We start from the raw sequence: 20,244 nt of genomic DNA on the forward strand, positions 1-20,244 counted from the left end.
TCCATGTCTCGCCTTCAAGCAATGGTTTTTTCCAAAATTTATATGCTTTTCATATCTACTAGATGATGTCCTTAGTATACACATTTGTTTCAACCTCGTAGGATTTCAGGCATATAATCACAAATTTTGAACATCGCATGGAACAATATACTTCTCGTGGAAATGGGGGAAAACATCCATTGGTTCCACACGAAACTTCATGGTTTCTAGAAAAATTCCATGTAAACCCATAATTTCCAAAGAGATAGTATTAGTCTGTTCAGCCTAAAATTGTTGCGATAAAGCAAGAAGCTCATTGTTAGCATGCACCTGACAGAAAAATCGCTATTGTCTTATTGGTCTCCTACATTTGCTGATGAAAATGAGCCGCAAGGAAGCCTTAGTCACATGGCAATCGTGCATGACTTTTGGCTGAAGATGTAGAAATAGATTAAGAAGTGTGATGTGTGAACTAGCCACATTAAGCGTGAAAAGGAGAGGAAAAAAAAAACTGACACGTGCCATAGCTTGGAAGGAAGGTAAATATGCGGTGGCATGACTTATAGCCAATCATGTCAGATAGCAAAGGGTGAGTTAAAGAAATAATAATAATATCAAACTTCCAAGTGTCCTTACTATCTGACATTTTAGGATTTCCTACCCTGCTGTAGATCAATAATTAACGAAAATAACATCATGAACAACTAAACACAACGTAATGTGATATCCTGATCTTTCAACTATTTGTTTGTGTAATGAAAAAATTCCATGTATATGATTCATCAACCCCTGTTGGCAAGTAATGAAGCCTCGTCGTCATCTTGTCCTACATCAAGATGCTCCTTATTTTTGCTTTCTTGGAGCGAACCGTTGGTGCTTGAATTCTTCTCCACGTCAAGAGAGGTTAACTCCACACTTTCTATCCGGTGAGCTTCAGCACCATCATCCCCAGCCAGCAAATCAGCAGGAAGGAGGATAGAATTTGGGTCACTTCTCGGCACCAAGAATAGCAATGCCAACGGGAGTAGCCTCATCGCATTTCGAATCAGAATAGCAGCCCACAAGTTTTTGAATTCTGTTCTTGTGATTTTCAACAAATGAAGGAGCAATCCACCAAACCAAGATCCTGTCATCAGGCCAATGTTGTCAATGGACATGAGTAGCGCGAAGAATGTGCCCTCGATGCCAGATGGGCAAAGCTTTGAGCTAAGCACTAAAAGTGGCATCCACTTGAGGCGGTTGATCATTTTGGAGATCCCCTCATCAATCACAGCGAAGTAGTAATCCGGTATCCCCAGCTTTAGATTCAAACGCAGCACCAACATGAGATCAAGCATTCCCGACAGGCTTAGTAGTAATTGACTTGAAAATAGAAGGCTGCGAAATGAATAGTCCTTGAGAATATTTTGATAAAGTAGAACTCCAACAAGAGATCCGACTGACCCAATTGCAAAGATAAACCCAATGAATCCCTGGTAAAGTAGAAAAAGGGTATTATTTTGGCCATGCGTCAAAGATAGGTAAATTCTCGAAGGTAGCAACTCTACATTTGATGCCTTACATGCAAGCAAACTTTCCAGCATTTGATCATGAATATAGCTGAAACTGTATATTTTGCATACAAATATGTATTGCAGTTTCTTTAAAAGCAATTTATTGATACTATAATTTTAAGAAAATATGTTAACCTAAAGGTATAAAAATTATAATCAAAATCACATCTTGGAAACTGTTAAAAGTCAAAATAAAATAAAGTGAAAAGGAACAGGTACATAATTTCAGATCTGTCAGGCAGTTCCAAAGAAGTTTAACTGCACGCAAACTTCATTGATATGAAAAAAGAAGCCAAAGGCCAAAAGCAGCTGCTTGGAATAGCAAAAAAAAAGTGTACCTCGGAAAAAGATGGCCCTGCACTAGGATCTGTGTACCAGTAGAACATTCCTTCTTGAATTTCCACACTCAGAGCAAGAGACATGTACATGTAAAAACATGGACGCCATACTTCAGGACATTTTAAGGTCATTAACATTTTTCCACTGGCTTCTGAAAACTTCTTATGAGCCTAGTTTGTAGTTTTTGACAAGAAAGTTAGTGCATGAGAACCAAATACTCGTATTTGATCTCAAACAACATAAAGAAAACATTCTACTAACCTGCCCGTATGGAAAGTTTGGGATATGGACATCCTTTATCAGGAATCCGGCTAAAATTACCAAGGCAGAAGGTATAGTTAACATGCCAAGGGCTCCCTGAGAAAGACAAGATTTATCTATTATACCAGCAACTAGTACCAGCCAAAGTAGTAACAATAGACAATTTACTTCTACCCAACAAAACAGAGGAGCATAAGATTTGTGTATTTACTCTCTATGCATAACCAGAATGTGTACGCAGATAAAATACTCGCGATTGGATTTATGAGGAAGTTACTTAGATCATCTGAATAGAAATGATCAACGGAAAGTACGAAGAGCTAAAGTACGAGTGTTGTGAGCTGGCGATACTCACCTGTGACCCAATTGTATGAACAAGAAAACCACTTATTGAGAATCCAATAAGACCTCCAACAGATGCACAGAAGCCATTTAAGCTTATCATGTCAGCAGCAAGATGAGGATATATCAGACTGTTTTCGGCTACACAGGCATCTATAGTTACATCAGCTATTGCTACACTTGCACTTCCAGACATCAATGCCAACAACGCAAACATTACATGAAGCTTGCTGTGGAGAGACACTATAAGCATGGCAATCACTCCCATTATGCCTGCAAATTCCTCCAAAAACAGAGAGGGGGTAATATTAATACAAAAAAGTACATAGCCTGTTACCAAATGACAGTTACATTAAGCAAGAGAATATTAGTAAAAATAACACCAGGAAATAGCTGATGTGTTTGGCTTGTGTGGCATCTTTGCTTCAATTAGGCCATGTACAACGCCTAAGCGCTTATCTAGACGCTTATTGAGCAGTTACTAGATGCATACAAGCGCCCGCCGGCTCATAGGCATACTTTGCGTGTATTGTTCAAGCGCCCAGCTCTTATTTGTGCGTTGATGCCAAGAAAACGACTGGGAATTGGGCAAAACTGCCAGGATCAAATTCCTAGCGCCTGTATAAGCGCTCTGCGCTGTACATGCCCTTATATGCAAATATACAGCTCCATTGATTCCTTCCTAGTTTTTGGTCAAATTTTGCATTTCTCTATATGCAATTCAGTGATGCAGAAGTGAAATGTGGTTATTTCAATAGCTACTGGTGTGGCTCGGATGTGCAAGAAATGGCAATCGTATCTCAACTATAGGGTAATCTCTCAGCAAAGAAATGGCTTACTACTTCCCCAGCACCCACCAAATGATCAAACATTGCTAGAGTTCAGCACAAATTTTCATATCCCAGTTCGTAAGTAAACAGGGATTAGTCAATTGCACAATTCCCAAAAATAAAATGTAAACGAAACAAACAGAACCAAGAAGACATTGTGCGGCCCACCTGCAAGGACAAAGTACGGCCGGCGCCTGTAGCCGGCGACGGGCAGCACGTCGGTGAGCAGGCCCCAGAGCGGCTTGACCATCCAGGGGATGGACGTGACGCCGTGGTACACCTGCGCGGCGGACGGCTGCACCTTCTGCACGTCCTTCCAGTAGTAGTCCGAGGCGACGCGCGTGATTCCGCCGCCGAGCCCCTGGCTGATGCCGTAGGTCGCCACCACGCCGAGCACGAAGCTCCAGTGCAGCTCCCTGACCAGCATCCGGAACCACGCCACCGGGGACGGCACCCAGCTCCCGGCGCCGCCATCCTTTGCCGGCGGCGACCCCGGGGGCTCCTCGATGAGGACATTGGTCTCCTCTCTGCCGCTCCCCTTGTCCTCGGGGATGTCGTGGGGCGGCTGGGGCGACATTTCCTCGGCTGCTAGCTCTCCGCGAGATCTCCAACGGATTCTTGGAGATCGCGGAGTTAAAGAAGCTTGGATCCTTTGCCGGCTCTCGACGACTTGCTCCGAGCTGAATCTGGAGCTTGGATGCCCAAGAACAGATTTGGTGGGGTTTCTTGGATCCTAAGCGCCGTAGGGACAACTAAAGCATCGGAGATGCGAGCTGCTAGGTGCATCTCTATCGAAAAGTGTCGATCCTGAAGTCTTAGGAAACCCAATAAATTGGCAGGGTTTGGTCAAGAACATCAAATCGGATGGCTCCTTGAACCTTTCGCCGCCTGGCTTGCTTCGAAAATACTCCTACTGCTACTACTCAAGCGGACGAATATGAATGCTGGTAGCCTGCAAACATCAGATTCCAGTGTCTAAAGCAGCAAGAGGAACTGAGGGAGAGAAAAAAAGAATCATGGCAGGAAGAAGTCCTAAGAAATGGGAGAATCCTTTGGGAATTGGGGGCGAGCAGGAGGAGTCGAGGGTAGCCGTTTGACTCGCTTTGTTAATTTCAGTTCTGATTGCTAACTAAGACTAGAAGACGGCCCTGTCGCTGTCGGGTGGGACATGATCGATGGACCCACCTTCCAGTGGAATCAGTAGGTCGTTTCGCGCAAATGGGGTGTTGTACATTTGTACTCCTGATTGGTTGGGCGGCACTGCGCTTAAGTTCTGGATGAAATGATGTTGACAATGTTATTGAGATCACCTCCTTGCGGGTGTTTAATTTCCATAGACAACGCCAATTGATAAGGGATTAACTTGTCAATGCCTATAGATTGTAGATTTAGGGTTTCGCGGAAAGTAGAGGACAAGTAGATCTCGAAGGTTCAGCCGAAAATGTGCTAGACTCGGAATATATGGTATGTGTTGATAATGGATTCGATCATTTCTTTCACACTCGACTTCTCTTTATATAGGAGGCAGAGTCGAGGTTTTCGTGTCGTACAAGTTACAAACTGTCGGCAGGCAGGTTGGGCCTTTCCTATCTTGCTACACGATTCCTAATACAACTCTATTTTCCTTATCGAGGATCTATGGGCTTCTGGGCCTTCAATATTTCGGGACGTGGGCCTCCATATAACCTTGGGTACTTTATTCGGTAGGCCCTTCCGGCATGCCTATGTCAGCAATGGTGTGTCCAAACATCGTAATCGAACTCTGTTAAATATGATTCGATCTATGATGTCTCTTACCGATTTGCCGTTATCGTTTTGGGGTTATGAATTAGAGACAACTGCATTCACTTTAAATAGGGCACCATCTAAATCCGTTGAAATGACACCGTATAAATTATGGTTTGGTAAGAAACCTAAGCTGCCGTTCCATAAAGTTTGGGGATGCGAAGTTTATGTAAAGAAGTTACAACCTGACAAGCTAGAACCCAAAGCGGAGAAATGAAACTTCATAGGATACCCTAAAGAAACAATTGGGTATACCTTCTATCACAAATTCGAAGGTAAAATTTTCGTTGCCAAGAACAGATCCTTTCTTGAAAAGGAGTTTCTCACGAAAGAAGTGACAGGAAGGAAAGTAGAACTCGACGAGGTTACTGAACCTTCTCTCGGACTTGAGAGTAGCGCAGCACCGGAAGATGTTCCTGTGCCGCCTGCACCGATAAGAGAGGAAGCAAATGATGATGATCATGAAACTTTGAGCAACGTTGCTATTGAACCTCGCAGGTCGACGAGGGCTCGTACCACTCCTGATTGGTATGACCCCTGTCTATGTCATGATTGTGGATAACAATGATGAAGACCCTACGACGTATGAGCAAGCAATGATGAGCCCAGATTCCAACAAATGGCAAGAGGTCATGAAATACGAAATGGGATCCATGTATGATAACCAAGTATGGACTTTGGTAGACTTACCTGATAGCCGCAAGGCTGTTGAGAATAAATGGATCTTCAAAAGAAAGATAGATGTTGATGGTAATATTACTGTCTATAAAGCTCGACTTGTTGCGAAGGGGTTCCGAAAACTTCAAGGAGTTGACTACGATGCGACTTTCTCACCCATAGCGAAGCTAAAGTATGTAAGGGTTTTGTTAGCAATAGCTGCATTTTTCAATTATGAAATTTGACAGATGGATGTCAAAATGGCGTTCCTTAATGGTGACATTGAGGAAGAGTTGTATATGGTTCAACCTAAAGGTTTTATCGATCCTAAAAATACTGACAAGGTATGCAAACTTCAACGTTCCATCTATGGACTCTGCATCCCGGAGTTGGAACCGACGCTTTGATAAGGTGATCAAAGACTTTGGATTTATACAAACTTATGGTGAGGCCTGTATTTACAAGAAAGTGAGTGGGAGCTCTGTAGCATTCCTGATATTATATGTAGATGACATATTGTTGATTGGGAATGATGTATAACTTCTAAGCAGTGTCAAAGGTTATTTGAATAAGTGTTTTTCAATGAAAGACCTTGGAGAAGCAGCATATATTTTAGGCATCAAGATTTATAGAGATAGATCAAGACGCCTAATAGGGCTTTCACAGAGTACATACCTGGACAAGATTCTAAAGAAGTTTAGAATGAATGAGAGCAAGAAAGAGTTCGTGCCCATGTTGTCAGGTAAGGTCTTGAGTAAAACTCAAGGTCCGGCTACGGCAAAAGAATGAGAAAGGATGAATAAGATCCCCTATGCCTCGGCAATAGGCTCTGTCATGTATGCCATGCTGTGTACTAGACCGGATATCGCACATGTTGTTAGTTTGACCAACATATATCAAAGTGATCTTGGAATGGAACACTGGACAACGGTCAATAATATCCCGAAGTACCTACAAAGGACTAAGGATATGTTTCTTTGTTATGGAGGTGACCAAGAGCTCACTGTAACCAGTTACACCGATGCTAGTTGGAACACTGATCCAGATGACTCTAAGTCTCAATCTGGGTACATGTTTATTTTGAATGGTGCTGCAGTAAGCTGGATGAGTGCCAAGCAGAGTGTGGTGGCGAAACCTTCAACTGAATCTGAATACATAGCGGCTTCGGAGGCTTCATCGGAAGCGATATGGATGAAGAGGTTCATTAATGAGCTTGGTGTGGTTCCTAATTCATTGGACCCATTGACCATCTATTGTGATAACATGGGTGCCATAGCCACAAGAGAGAAGGTCACACAAGAAGCTGACGCATATCAAGCTACGTTTTCATGTGATTCGCGAGTATGTCGAAGATGGTGACATAAAGATTTGCAAAGTACACACAGATCTAAATGTGGTAGATCCGTTGACTAAAGCTCTCCCTAGAGCAAAACATGACCTACACCAGAACGCCATGGGTGTTAGGTACCTTACCATGTAATCTAGATTATTGACTCTAGTGCAAGTGAGAGACTGTTAGAGATACGCCCAAGAGGCAGTAATAAAGTGGTTATTATTATATCTTTGTGTTTATGATAAATATTTGCATCCCATGTTATAATTGTATTAACCAGAAACATCAATGATGGGTTTGTGTGCATCCCATGCAACAAACCCATCATTGCCGATCCAGCGTAGGCACCCTCGTCATCCGCGAGCCGGTCCCCGTAACCGCTGCACCACCACCTCCGTCGCGCATCGTCAAGGACGAAGTGGACGAGGTCGACGCCGACCTACGCGCTGCCATTGAAGCTTTCGTACTCGACGAGTTGGCGGCTTGGCCGAATCTCACCGAGGTGCTCCGCACATCTGCTCTCGAGCAGACAGCAAGGCAGGCACGCGAGGATGCCGAGGCGCTCGCGTTCCTCGAGATGGTGTGGGAGCAGGAGGAGGCCACCTGTAGTGCCGTCGTGTGGGAGGAGGAGTGTCACGCGCGCCTCTTTTGGGAGGCGTAGCAAGAGGCGGCCGCGACGGAGCAACATGAGAAGGAGGCGGTGATACCGTGGAGGCTTACGACCCCTCCCTACCCGGACTCACCATGGGATGGTAATGCGCTCTAGTCTGCATGGCCAGAGTCCCCAGCGGCGTCAAGAGCCTCAAGCCGCCGAAGCCGCACCCCCGCGGAGCCCACCGTCATCGACGTCGAGAGCGACTCCGACAACAATGAGTATTGGGAGTAGGCCGTGCAGCGACGGAGGGCGGTGGCCCTCCAAACCCTAGCGAGGTTTTGTTTTGTTTAAATGTTAATCTTGCCCTTTAAAGGGCATATGTGTAATTAGTAACTATGTCTAATTATGTTTTTTTTTAAATTTTAATTTTGTTTGGTCAAATGGGTTGGGTGACCCCGTTGGGTCGAGCGCGCGAGCCAAATGGGCAGGCGGATGCCGGCATGTCCCACCACGTCCACACGGATGCGTAAACGGACCAAATCAGACCAAAAAGTGGTCTGATTTTGCATTGCCTCATTGGAGATGGCGTGAGAGCATCTCTAGCGGCCCAACACATTTTGGACACGATTTGTTTCCATCTAGCTTAGGTGCGGACATTAAAAATGACTCTTTTTTTAATATGTTCGTATGCGCCTGCCCTTGTTCTAGTGATAGCATCCATTTTTTTACCGCAAAGGACAGAGCAACATGGACCTGCATTGATTAGGATGGAGAGAGAAAGAGATGTCTTTTGTGTGGTCAGCACGTCATGAATTAATTAGGGCTAGTCTCCTCGTGCCGGCATGGAGCCGCTTGTGGAATCTAGGCCCGGTTGTTTGGTTTTTGCCCTAGTAGAAAAGAGTTTGGCTGGTTTCCCTATACCTCGCTTGCGTGTGGGAGCAGCGCACACATGCAGTGTTCCCCCTCGCGCCTCCGTGTTGGGCCGGCCCAGCTGCCCAAGAAAGGTCTTCTCCGGTTTTTTTCTATTGAATCTTTTGAAAAGATCAGATTTGCAAAATTTCAGGTTATAAAAAATGTTTAAAGCTGAAAAAGTTCAAATTTAAAGTAATTGTATAAATTCTAAATTGTTGAAATTCAAAATTTGTTGAAATTTGAAATTTGTTGAAATTTGAAGTTTGTTGAAATTACAATTTGCTTAAACTTGAAATCTTCTTAAGGCTGAAAAATGTTCAGATTTGAAAACTGCTCAGATTTAAAATTGTTCAAATAAAAAATGTTCAAACAATAAACGAAAGAGAAAAAGCGAAAACCGAAGAAAACAAACCAAGAACTGAAGAACCATAAAAAATCCGAAAAGACCCTGATAAACCGCGACCGTGCAGCAAAGAACGACGAACGAACGCACCAATAAAATGGGCCAGCATAACAGGCACCCGCGCGCGAGCGAAACGTGGTAACACTTGCTGATGAGCGGGAAATAGGTTTTTCCGATTCTAGCCTAGCCTTGCAGCCCGGCCCGGACGGCCTGACCTGAGTACCTGACCCAGCCCAAAAATCCTGGGCCGGGCTCGCATGTCGGGCCAGGTTGGCCAGATTTTGCATTGCCCATTCTTTGAAGGGCAAAATTGTAAAAGCGCGAAAAATCCTGGGCGGCAAACCGACAAACCCTAACTCCGTCTATCAAAATCGCCCCTTCCGTTTCAAATTACCGTTGCCCCGCCTCCCTCCCGGCCTCCGGCGAGTGACCGAAATGGATCTCTCCGCCACCCCGACTAGATCCAATTCCAAGACCAAATTCTCTCCATCGAAGACCACCGCCGCCTCCGCCGCCGCCCAGATGGACTTCTCCACCCCGTCCAAGCCTATGCCCAGGCGGAGGTCCAAATCCATGGCCTCGCCGCCGCCGATGTCTCCGGCGACGCCCTCCACCGTCCGCAGATCCCGCCGCCTCCTGGAGACCCCCACCAAGGACCTCCCGGAGACCCCCGCCAAGGACCTCGCGGCGACCCCGGTGAAGCCCAAGCCCACGCCCACCCTCAAGCGGAAGCGGGCCGCGCCGTCGCCCAAAACCCCGAGCCAGGCCGAGCCCAAGCGGCAGAGGCGGCTGCCGAAGCAGACCGCGCACTACCGGAAGGTGGTGTACGACGGTGGGGAGTTCGCCGTCGGAGACGACGTGTACGTGAAGCGCCAGGAGGGGGCGGAGTCGGACGCGGAGGACCCGGAGCAGGAGGAGTGCCGCGTGTGCTTCCGCACCAGCGGCGGGGTCATGGTGGAGTGCGACGCGTGCCTTGGCGGGTTCCACCTGCGGTGCGTGCGCCCGCCGCTGCGGCGTGTGCCTGAGGGGGATTGGGCGTGCCCATACTGTGAAGCCGAGCGTGCGGGGAGGGCGATTGACAGACCCAAGCCGCCCGTTGGGAAGAGGATCAGGAGGACAGCCAAAGAGAAGCTTCTCTCCAGCGATTTATGGGCTGCACGCATCGAGAGGTTAGTGGCACTCGAATTTAGAGGACATTCTGTGAATTGGTATTCTTATTCATGTGAGAATTATCTATATTTGGTCACATTCCAGTAGAATCTGGAAAGGTTTGCAGAATTCGGAGGGAGTTGGCAGTTTGCCGTAGTGGTGGTGGGCTGGTGGCTACTGATCTGTTTTCTGAGAAAAGGGCGTGGAATAGCGTTTTTGGGTGGTGTATTTGCTTTGAATAGGAACTAGTTTTAGACACACTTGTTGTTACAGTAATCATTCTAGTTCTCAACAATTAACTGCAATGAATTACAATCCGGCAGTTCATGAATTTACTTACCAAATAGCAATAATATGCAACAGTTTACGGAGGGAGCCAGATGGAGCATTCTGGGCAAAGGTGAGGTGGTACATTATTCCTGAAGAGACCGCAGCAGGAAGGCAGCCACATAATTTGCGGAGAGAGCTCTATCGTAGTAATGATATTGGAGACATTGAGGTGATTAGTGTTTTTCCTGGCTATGTTTCATTCCATTCTTTTACCATGTTTATTGATTCTACTTTGTTTGTTCTTGTGGCTTCTACAGATGGAAACTATCCTTAGACATTGTTTTGTCATGAGCCCCAAAGAGTTCAGGGATGCCACTAATGAAGGAGATGATGTATTTTATTGTGAATACGAGTATGATGAACATTGGCATAATTTTAAGCGTCTGGCAGATATTGATGATGAACCTGAGGTACATCTTTTGAAACTTCAAATCTGTGAAACTCTGTTCACAGAAATTTGGATCATCATTATGGTATAGTGAATTGCCAGTGATCCCGTCCTTTCACTATTGTGTAGACAAAAGAAGATCCCAGCGACGAGCCTTACAATGCTGATAATGATTATGTCAGTGATACTGACGAAGATTCAGAATATGATGAGGAGGATGAACCGGCCACACGTTGCGTGGCCAGAAAGAACCAATCTCATGGATTGGCTGCTGTACGAACTCTTCCTCACCCCTACCTCTCCCCCTATAGTTTTGCATTACTTTACTGAAATGCATGTTTGTTTGTAGAATTCACGGACAGGGAGGATATATGGCCTGCAAAAGATTGGGATCCGAAAAATACCTGAGCATGTTCGGTGTTATCAAAAGACTGCTCTGGAGAAGGCGAAAGCTACACTGTTATTGGCTACTCTTCCCAAATCATTGCCTTGCAGGGATAAGTATGACTAGTCATGTTTGCTGCATGTTTCATCAACTTCTTACGCAAACTGTTACTGAATAGAATTCTTGTGCCAGAGAAATGGAGGAGATATCTACATTTGTGAAGGATGCAATTTGCAATGACCAATGTCTAGGACGCTGCCTGTATATTCATGGTGTGCCTGGTACTGGCAAGGTAACCAACCCTTATTTCATGGCTGTGCTGATGGTTTGATTCTTCTGCTGTGGCTAAATGCTAAACTGCATTTTCTGCACCTGCTTTGTTGATGGCAGACTATGAGTGTACTTGCAGTCATGAGGAGGTTGAGATCTGAATTTGATTCTGGAGCTCTGAGGCCCTATTGTTTTATAGAAATCAATGGTCTCAAATTAGCTTCCCCAGAGAATATCTACAAGGTATACAAACTTCTAAGTTTGCTAAGAAATGGCAAATTCCCACTCAAGTATAGCATATACAATCCCTTATGTGTTAACATAGACTTATAACAGGCACACTTCATAAAATATGCAGGTTATATATGAACAGTTGAGTGGGCATAGGGTTGGATGGAAAAAAGCTCTTCATTATTTAACTGAGCACTTTTCAGATGGCATTAAAATCGGAAAGCAAGCAAACCAACCAATTGTTTTGCTCATTGATGAACTTGATCTTCTTTTGACAAGAAATCAGTCGGTAATAAAATCTTGCTGAACTTATTTAGTAGCTGTATAAACTTTTAGTTTGTTCTTGAGTGAATGCCCAATATTCCCGCCGTTTGACAATGTTCCATGCTCATTGATATTTGGATTGATCTTTTTATCAGGTGCTGTATAACATTCTTGATTGGCCCACCAAGCCAAATTCAAACCTAGTTATTATAGGTACCTATAACTTTGTCTTGACTTGTGATTTTGGTCTCTAGCCAGTATTTATTCTCTGGTGGTGTTGTTATTGTTATTTAATGCAGGTATAGCAAACACAATGGATCTTCCAGAAAAACTATTTCCTCGCATCTCAAGTAGGATGGGTATTCAACGGCTCTGTTTTGGCCCTTATAATTATCGACAACTGCAAGAAATCATAACAAGCCGTCTTAAGGGTATCGATGCCTTTGAAGATCAAGCTATTGAATTTGCTTCTAGAAAGGTTTGGAACTCTAGATCACTGTATCATGTGTATATATTTGTTTTTATATACTTGTATCTTTGTTTGTTTTTGTTCATGATGATTGTTTCTCTTGTCATCTGATCTGAGATTTTCTGATAAATAAACTATTTAAAGACCAGGTCCTTCACCCGAAGGCTAAGTTCTCCTATCTGCGTATAGACCCTTCATGATGTAGCTAGTTTTTTGCTTCCTTTTGTTTCATAATAAAATAGTTAAGTTATACAGGGTCCCACGAAGTAGTAGAGTGAATCATGCTTTGATTATTTATATGGTCTTCCCTTTTCGAATAGTGTGATTAAAAGCGCCAAATATTCTGTTTGATACTGATGGAAGTCAGTGGAATAAACCGAGTTTCAGCAATGCAGTCTGGTGCCATTGAGTATTAGTTGCTAATTGCTACTGCATTCCTAGCATAATGAAAAAAGTTAAATTCTGTAGCAATAATAAAATACAAATAATTTGGTTGTTTATCTCTACCTGCTAACTAATTAGCTTTTGTGTTCTGTCAGGTAAGAAGGCTAGACCATGTAAGTGTTCTGTTAGCATGCATGTTCATTCATCTCAGTTGATTGCCTTTTTGTGCAGGTAGCTGCTATGTCTGGCGATGCTAGGCGTGCCTTAGAAATCTGTAGACGTGCCGCAGAGTTTGCAGACTACCGTGTTAAACAACTACAACAAGTTGGACCGACTCCATCTCCTGGAGGTACCGTCTGCATGTACTGCAATTGTAATTACATATTCATAAAGGACCTTACTTAGGTTTATGCTATCTTTATGCTTATATTTATCCTATTTCACTCCCTCCATTTGTTCAGACAGCTAAGCTCCAAACTGTTTATAGTCCACTGAACATTTGTCCAATACTTATAGGAAATGGTGCTGTTTGCATGGGTGATATAGAAGACGCGATTCAAGAAGTCTTTCAGGCACCACATATTCAAGTGAGTGGAGATAACAATTGCCTCTTATCTGAACTCATACTTTGTGTTGGTTTTGATATGTAGTGTGCAGCTCGCTCAGTTAGGGTAAACCACATGTACTTTTCTTCCCTGACCAGATCAAACAGTAATACTTGCTGACCGTCCAATCTCACATTACCAATTTTTGTGCACCTACAGGTAATGAAGAACTGCCCAAAATTTGGAAAAATTATATTGGCTGCTATGGTTCACGAATTATACAGAAGTGGCCTAGGTGAAGTATTATTTGATAAGGTGAGCACATGTTTTTGTAATTCCTATGTTGGTCTTTAGCATTGCAGTCATGCAGCAAAAGTAAAGTTACAGCTGTTCCTTCTGGATCCACTCTTTTTTGCTTACATCAATTTTTCCGATGAATTTAGCCATGCTTTTCCCCCGATAAGAACACAAAAGAACTGTGTCTCGATAACTTCAAAAGGTGGAAAGAAGTTCAGTTCTGAAGGGCAGAGTACAGCACACACATGAAAAAAATAGTAGCTCGTCGATCTGTTTTAGGCAACCCTCCTTGCTTACCACTAAGTTTTTCCCAAATTCGTGCCTGCCAGCTGCCACAACCTTAAGCTCACCAGTATGCAGTGGTTTCCAATATTCTAATTCATCTAGGCCCCAAATGTTTTTTTTCCAAATTCATTGGAACAACACAAATTTACTGCATTCAAATGAGAAGTCTGATTTACCTTAGCTATACCGTTCATGAATGCAGTAAATTTGTGTTGTTCCAATTACATCAAAGCTCTGGTTATTCTCTGGAACAGTATATTGGTCTGCAGTGAAAAACTGTTTGTCATTCAGTCTCTTCTCATTGAACTATTCCTCCATATAACCAACAGTTCTTTCCAGCTTCTTCTCTGGTTGAGTTTCCATGCGAATGATAGCCTTGAAATTGTTTTCTCATTCAGTCATACTTGCTACAGAAGTTTACTGTCAGTGTTCTTTCACATTCTACTGGAAAACATGCCCTTTTGTTACCGAATTAATGTCCATTTTAGGTACATTTGAAGAAGAAATCTGATGTGATATCCTTTTTATCCTGTAGCTAGCATCGACTGTTTTCTCGTGGTGCCATGCCAATAGAGAACTATTGCCTGGATATGACACTCTCCTGAAAATCTGGTAAGTGATCCTGGTATTCACGTTGCATGAAGCTGTGCTAAAGTTGCTTTTACATATGGTTGCCTTGAGTTCATGTTCACGCACATCATGTATGATGTGGATAGCATTACTGTTGCCTTTGCTAAGGTGCATTGTTACAAATGCAACCCATTGTCATTTTCTTGTTCCAAGAGAAGTCATACCATGATTGGAAATGCTGTTTCCTTTGAATTTTATTTGGGGTTATCATCATGTCAGGCATACACTGGTTGGTCAAGTGCATATTTGTTTATGCTCTTGTTTCCTTTTACTAATTTTACCAAACTTCGTCCAAGTGAAAATTTATATGATAGGTTTATTGTGAAGAAGTGCTAAAGGTTCTGTGGGCGCTAGGAAATCATATTGGTCTTCTGTTTATTCAAGCACTTGAGTTTTTCTACCTTAGCTGGCACTGCACTAGGTATTCAAGAAAGACAATGATGGCTAGTTCTCTATAATGCTAATTTTGCTGTCTAGTAATGAAGGATAAGCCTGTCTAATCAGTCTTACTGCTAGGAAACTACTGCATTTAATTTAATTAGTTGCATATTCTTTGGGGAAATGATTACGTCTGTAGTCTGACCCTAGTTTGTTATAGGACTCAATTTCCATCACACACAAAAGGTATTTCCACTGCACAGAACTTGCTACATGGAAACAACTCAGAAAATAATGCTTTCACTGTATACCTTTTAGGCTGTATATGTTGGAAATTATTGTTGCCATAGTGTTTTTTCAATGCTAGTCTGATCCTATGGTAGGATTAAACTAATCCAGAGCTCTGTTAGCATACATTCTCTACCAGTCTCATTATTTTCCCACTAATGCTACATCCTCTATTGTCAAAGCATATGTTGTTTCAGTTGTGTTCTCTAGAACACAATTTTCTAAGTTTCTTCTCTTGCAGTTGCAAGCTTGGTGAGAGCAAGATAGTTCTCTGTGAGGAAGGCACTAAGCATAAGTTGCAGAAGCTGCAGCTCAACTACCCAAGGTTAGCTTGCAAAACCACATTGCCCTTTGAAACAGGCATTACAGAACAGCTTAAAGACAATATCAATTCACATCCATTATTAAATATTAAAAGTATCATTTATCACGCGGATGGGCCAAGGGCTGAATGCATATGCTATGCCTATCAGCCAGATATATAAAGAGAAATCAAGTAGGTTCAGCTAAATTGGGGATAGTTAAGTTTGGTTTAAAAATCTGATAACCGGTTTCCATCGAACAAGAATAAGGAGGTGTTTCCCCCTTCTTACCTATCTCTACCGCAACACTGGAGCCACAACACAGTTCTAAGCTATTACTATCTGTGGAAACCTCTTTTCTCATTTACTAATATCTTTGTTTTGTTGGTTGGCAGCGACGATGTGACCTTTGCACTGAAGGAGTCCCCAGATCTTCCTTGGTTGTCTAAGTACCTGTAAATCTCATATCTATAGTGGCCATTTTTCCCAGCCTTGCATTTCTTGTTCTCTTGGGGAACAACAGCCCTGTGTACTTCTATAGTAAGTTCATGCCCTCTGTTTCTCACCTTACGGAAGTTTCTGGTTGTGACCATCTTTTTTTTTTTTTTTTGTGAATCTAAGTAGCTCTGCCGTATCTTCTGCAGAAACTTGGAACATACTAAAAATCCCGTGGTGATCTGTGGAGCCAATTGCTGCACCAAAGGCATCTCAGTCGCTATCTAAATTAAGAAGCCTCTGCCGCATGTTGCACGAAATGCTTCTCAGTTGCGGCCAGGGGTTGTAAGATGTGAGGGAACTTGCATTTGTGGAACTTGTGTGGAAGCATGTTGTTTAATGTTGTTGTAGTGAACTGCCTCATGTGAGCTAGTTCTACTCTCACTTGTAACATGACTATCTATAACATTATATTGTTTGTTTGTTGTGAGAATATTAAGGAATCTGATGGTTCAAATTCCATCTTTTTGACCTGTTTGTTCAAACTCCTTGTTTTTGTACTTTTTGTTAAAATTCCTGCCATCCTGTTAACCAGATGTTATGTAAATATGTAGTAATTTATTTTTCAGAGAGTTTTCTTTCTCAACGCATGGTCTTCCTCCCGGATTTTCGTTGTTCTTGAAAAGTAACATTTACTGGCTCACTGCTATTCCAGTCCAAACCCTGCAGAGGAGAAGACAAACCAACGAACACGGCACCGTCCTAGCTCAGTGATGGCAAAAAGAAGCGCCACACCAGCCATCGCTCGCCGCCGGGCCAACGCCGTGACACTCCTCCCCACCAATGTGCCCCACCGCTTCCTTCGCCTGCTGGCCGCCATCCCGAAAATCGTCCGCCGTCGCCGTCGCCAGCGCAGCCTCATCGCCGTCTCCCCCTCCTCCGAGAAGCGTAGATGCGGAATCCAATCCCGAACCCCTTCGCCGACCCGCGAGGTCGAGGCGCCGCCGAAGCCGAAGCGCCCGGAGGCGGAGCAGCCCCCGCATGAGGATCCCGCCGCTGCCGCGGGCAAGTACTGGGCTCACCGGCACAGCCTCTTCTCCCTGTACGACCGCGGCGTGCGGATGGACGCCGAGGGCTGGTACTCCGCCACCCCGGAGGCCATCGCCGCCGCGCAGGCCGCCCGCGCCTCCCCCGCCGGCCTCGTCGTCGACGCGTTCGCCGGCGTCGGCGGCAACTCCATCCAGTTCGCAGCCAGGCACGCGCCGCTGAACCCCGCCTTTTCGTTTTCCCTTTCCAGGCCGCTTCGCTTCCTTCTCCCGCTAACCCCGTCGCCGGCATCCCGGTCTCGTGCAGGGGTTGCTACGTGATCGCGGTGGAGATCGATCCCCGCAAGGTGGAGCTGGCGAGGCACAACGCCAGGATCTACGGTGTGGAGGACATGATCGAGTTCGTGGTCGGGGATTTCTTCCGGCTCGCGCCTGCCTTGAAGGTAATACTATGGCTGTTCAGTTTTGCTTGACGAATAGTCTTATTAACACTTCGTGCTCGCATAGTCAACATTGCCGTGAAAGCGGAGCTAAGCTAGACTTATTATGTTTATATTGATCAAAATCTCACATCTGATTCATTAACTTCATGTCTGATATCTCTATGCTGCTACCACACCCTTTTGGAGGAACCGTGGCGGAGCACCTATATTCATTAAAACCGAAATCGGTTGAAACCGGCCAGCAGGGGCTAGTTCATTTCCTTCCACAAACTCAATCCTCATTTCCAAACTACTAACAAACAAAAAATGAACTATAGCTCAAACCAGCCATACCGTTTCTGACCACCCTTATATGAGGAGGTAATTTACAAGAGGATTCTTTAGGCTATAGAGGGGGAACAAGATTAGTACCCTAAGAATTTGGAGATATCTCGAGAAAAGGTTTGTAGATTTGAGTAGTAGTTGTGGTAGTGCGATTAAGGAAATTAACAAGTACCCCACTACCACATGTACTCTCAATTTAGGACGGCGTTTTACAAATTATGATTTGCTGGAGATGCAGAATTAGCTGACTAAGCTTGGTATGCCTGATTGGTATTCAACATAGTTTTTGTCTGATGCAGATGAGTAAACTCTTGATGCGTCCCGAAGCTTGGCATGTGTATAATTAATTAATAAAACAACGGTTATGGATATTTTGGGTATTTGGATAGTCTGAAATGCCTTGAGCTTGCCATAGTGTAATCTTGAGATGACTACTCAGTATCGTCAGCAACTAAACTGAAGCAACGCAGAGAGGCTCTTTCTGACGCTGGCCTTTGCTACTGTAGTATTTCATACCTTGTTCCCCTTTTAGAAAAATACTGACCTGCCCCCCCTTTAACTTTGCTTATTACCAGCCAACTGATTTAATTGAAGGCCTTTTTAGCTATCAACGCTTCTTTAATTAGCTTTTTTTGTATTTCTTCTTGCAGTCTAGTTTCAAAATGAAATCCTCCTCCTTCATATGGCCACATGAAGGACAATGCCCCATCCAACTAACAATACAGAGTAGCCATTCAATATTACGTTTTTTCTTTTCTTTTCTGATTACTGTTATTATACCAGGCAGATTTGGTGTTCCTTTCACCACCATGGGGAGGGCCATCGTACAACCAGACTCCTATTTACACCCTCGATATGCTAAAGCCAAAAGATGGGTATGCTCCTTACCATAGCACTGAATAAAAATCAACAGTAATCTCGTACTATGTTTTAAATAGTTTAAGCTTAGTGAGCATTATCTTCAAAAAAAAGAAGCTTAGTGAGCATTATGATGAACACATGTATAGTTGTTGGCCGGTGAACTTTTAGCTGCGTGTGGTTTAACTGGATTGATGCATTACATTTATCACACATTTTTGGTATGCTATTTTGGAAAGGCACTTACTGTATGGTTTGTTTTGTATGCAGATACATGTTATTTCAAGCAGCTCAGAAAATAGCTCGTAATATCATCATGTTCTTGCCACGGAATGTGGACATAAACCAAGTAGAGGAGCTTTCGTGGCTGTGTTCTCCTCCCTTGGATTTTGAGGTATGACTAATGTAACCGTTCTTCCCGACTGTCGGTTGCATCTTCAATGAAATTCTTTCAGTCGTCATCCTAGTAAGATACCTTGACATTCCTTTTTTTTTTGGTTAGAGTGAAGAAAACTATGTGCAACACAGATTCAAAGGAATTACTGCTTATTTTGGAAATACAGCCCGGTGACCAAGATCATCATCGAGGTTCAAGGAAACAGTGTGATATTCTTCATGAGCGAGCGAGCTATATAAAGCCCTTTTCCTGCATAGTATCCAAATTTGTGCATGAGAAATTAGCCCTGTAGGTGTGAAGTTAGATAGGTATAGCAAGATTTTTCCTTGATATAAATAGCTAGATGGGTACGTATGAACTGAAATTTTGGATCTTGTTCAACTAATTAGCTGTTCTTCACTTGTACATCAGTGCTGTTTGTTAAACTGTTCAGACCAGGCACGACTGGAAAAAATTGCATGAGGTTCCACTGTACCAGAGTGGTGTTTTGAAACATAGGAGCATATGCATCATTTTAAAATATGTGAGTTTCCGTACCAGTCATGGGAGAATATCCACTGGGAGCCAAATTAAATTTCCGTTTCCGTGACTGCAAACAATGTTCTACATATACGGACGAGATTTTCTACAGAAGGGAACCATCCGTTGTGTAGCAAATTATTGCATGACTGTTCCCTGCCCCGCCTCCCGCGCAAGTGGCAGGGTAAGAGCATCTCCAGCAGATCTCTTAAATTGGTCAAGCCTTGTAAATTTGCACGTCGGTTTAAGGGTTTAGGGTTTTTTTTTTATTCAGATCAGACACCTTAAAATGGTCAAAACCTGTAAAGTTTTTTGTAGGCCAACCTTTATACGAGCCCGCGATCTCTATAATTGGAGTTTCAAAGGAGACGAGGTCGCCGGTGGTGTAGTGGTGCTGGCCTGGGTTGGCGGTGGAGCTCTCCTCTCGGACATGATCATGGCCACGCACCATGCCCTAACGTCGTCATCCATGCTGCTTGTGTCAACCAACAACATCGCTAGGTCCTCATTCCTCTTCTTCGCCGCCATGCTGGCCTTCCTCTCTCTCAAGGCTCTACAGTAACCTTGAAGGCCGTCCACGCTAATCGGGCCGCCGACGACCGCTCCGCCGTATTAGCTAGCCGGAGTGCGTCTAGGTT

At 43.9% G+C, this 20,244-nt stretch overlaps 3 protein-coding genes and 1 non-coding gene across 4 annotated transcripts; 3 read left to right on the plus strand and 1 right to left on the minus strand.

The window, feature by feature from the left end:
* Positions 1-503: 503 nt before the first annotated feature.
* LOC127317912 (probable folate-biopterin transporter 2) lies at positions 504-4,419 on the minus strand. The gene is made up of 5 exons (XM_051348512.2): positions 3,473-4,419; positions 2,488-2,747; positions 2,133-2,228; positions 1,871-2,041; positions 504-1,451 (listed from the first exon to the last, which is right to left on the minus strand). The coding sequence occupies exons 1-5, from the start codon at positions 3,879-3,881 to the stop codon at positions 762-764; spliced, it is 1,626 nt and encodes a 541-aa protein (XP_051204472.1). The 5' UTR covers positions 3,882-4,419; the 3' UTR covers positions 504-761.
* A 4,933-nt stretch (positions 4,420-9,352) lies between these two features.
* LOC127317910 (origin of replication complex subunit 1) lies at positions 9,353-16,552 on the plus strand. Its single transcript, XM_051348511.2, has 17 exons — positions 9,353-10,158; positions 10,502-10,637; positions 10,726-10,878; positions 10,986-11,129; positions 11,206-11,357; positions 11,434-11,533; positions 11,632-11,754; positions 11,870-12,031; positions 12,162-12,219; positions 12,306-12,484; positions 13,091-13,208; positions 13,376-13,446; positions 13,624-13,719; positions 14,522-14,598; positions 15,524-15,607; positions 15,980-16,124; positions 16,229-16,552. The coding sequence occupies exons 1-16, from the start codon at positions 9,425-9,427 to the stop codon at positions 16,041-16,043; spliced, it is 2,451 nt and encodes an 816-aa protein (XP_051204471.1). The 5' UTR covers positions 9,353-9,424; the 3' UTR covers positions 16,044-16,124; positions 16,229-16,552.
* Positions 10,786-10,863, plus strand: LOC127318144 (small nucleolar RNA snoR28). Its single transcript, XR_007861699.1, has one exon. It is a non-coding gene; the product is annotated as a small nucleolar RNA snoR28 (small nucleolar RNA).
* Positions 16,553-16,748: 196 nt separating the features above from the next.
* On the plus strand, positions 16,749-19,535 carry LOC127313494 (uncharacterized). Its single transcript, XM_051343988.2, has 5 exons — positions 16,749-17,274; positions 17,373-17,508; positions 18,616-18,707; positions 18,961-19,084; positions 19,193-19,535. The coding sequence occupies exons 1-5, from the start codon at positions 16,793-16,795 to the stop codon at positions 19,259-19,261; spliced, it is 903 nt and encodes a 300-aa protein (XP_051199948.1). The 5' UTR covers positions 16,749-16,792; the 3' UTR covers positions 19,262-19,535.
* The last annotated feature ends 709 nt before the right edge of the window (positions 19,536-20,244 follow it).

Source organism: Lolium perenne, chromosome 7, assembly GCF_019359855.2.
Source record: "Lolium perenne isolate Kyuss_39 chromosome 7, Kyuss_2.0, whole genome shotgun sequence".
NCBI lineage: Eukaryota > Viridiplantae > Streptophyta > Magnoliopsida > Poales > Poaceae > Lolium > Lolium perenne.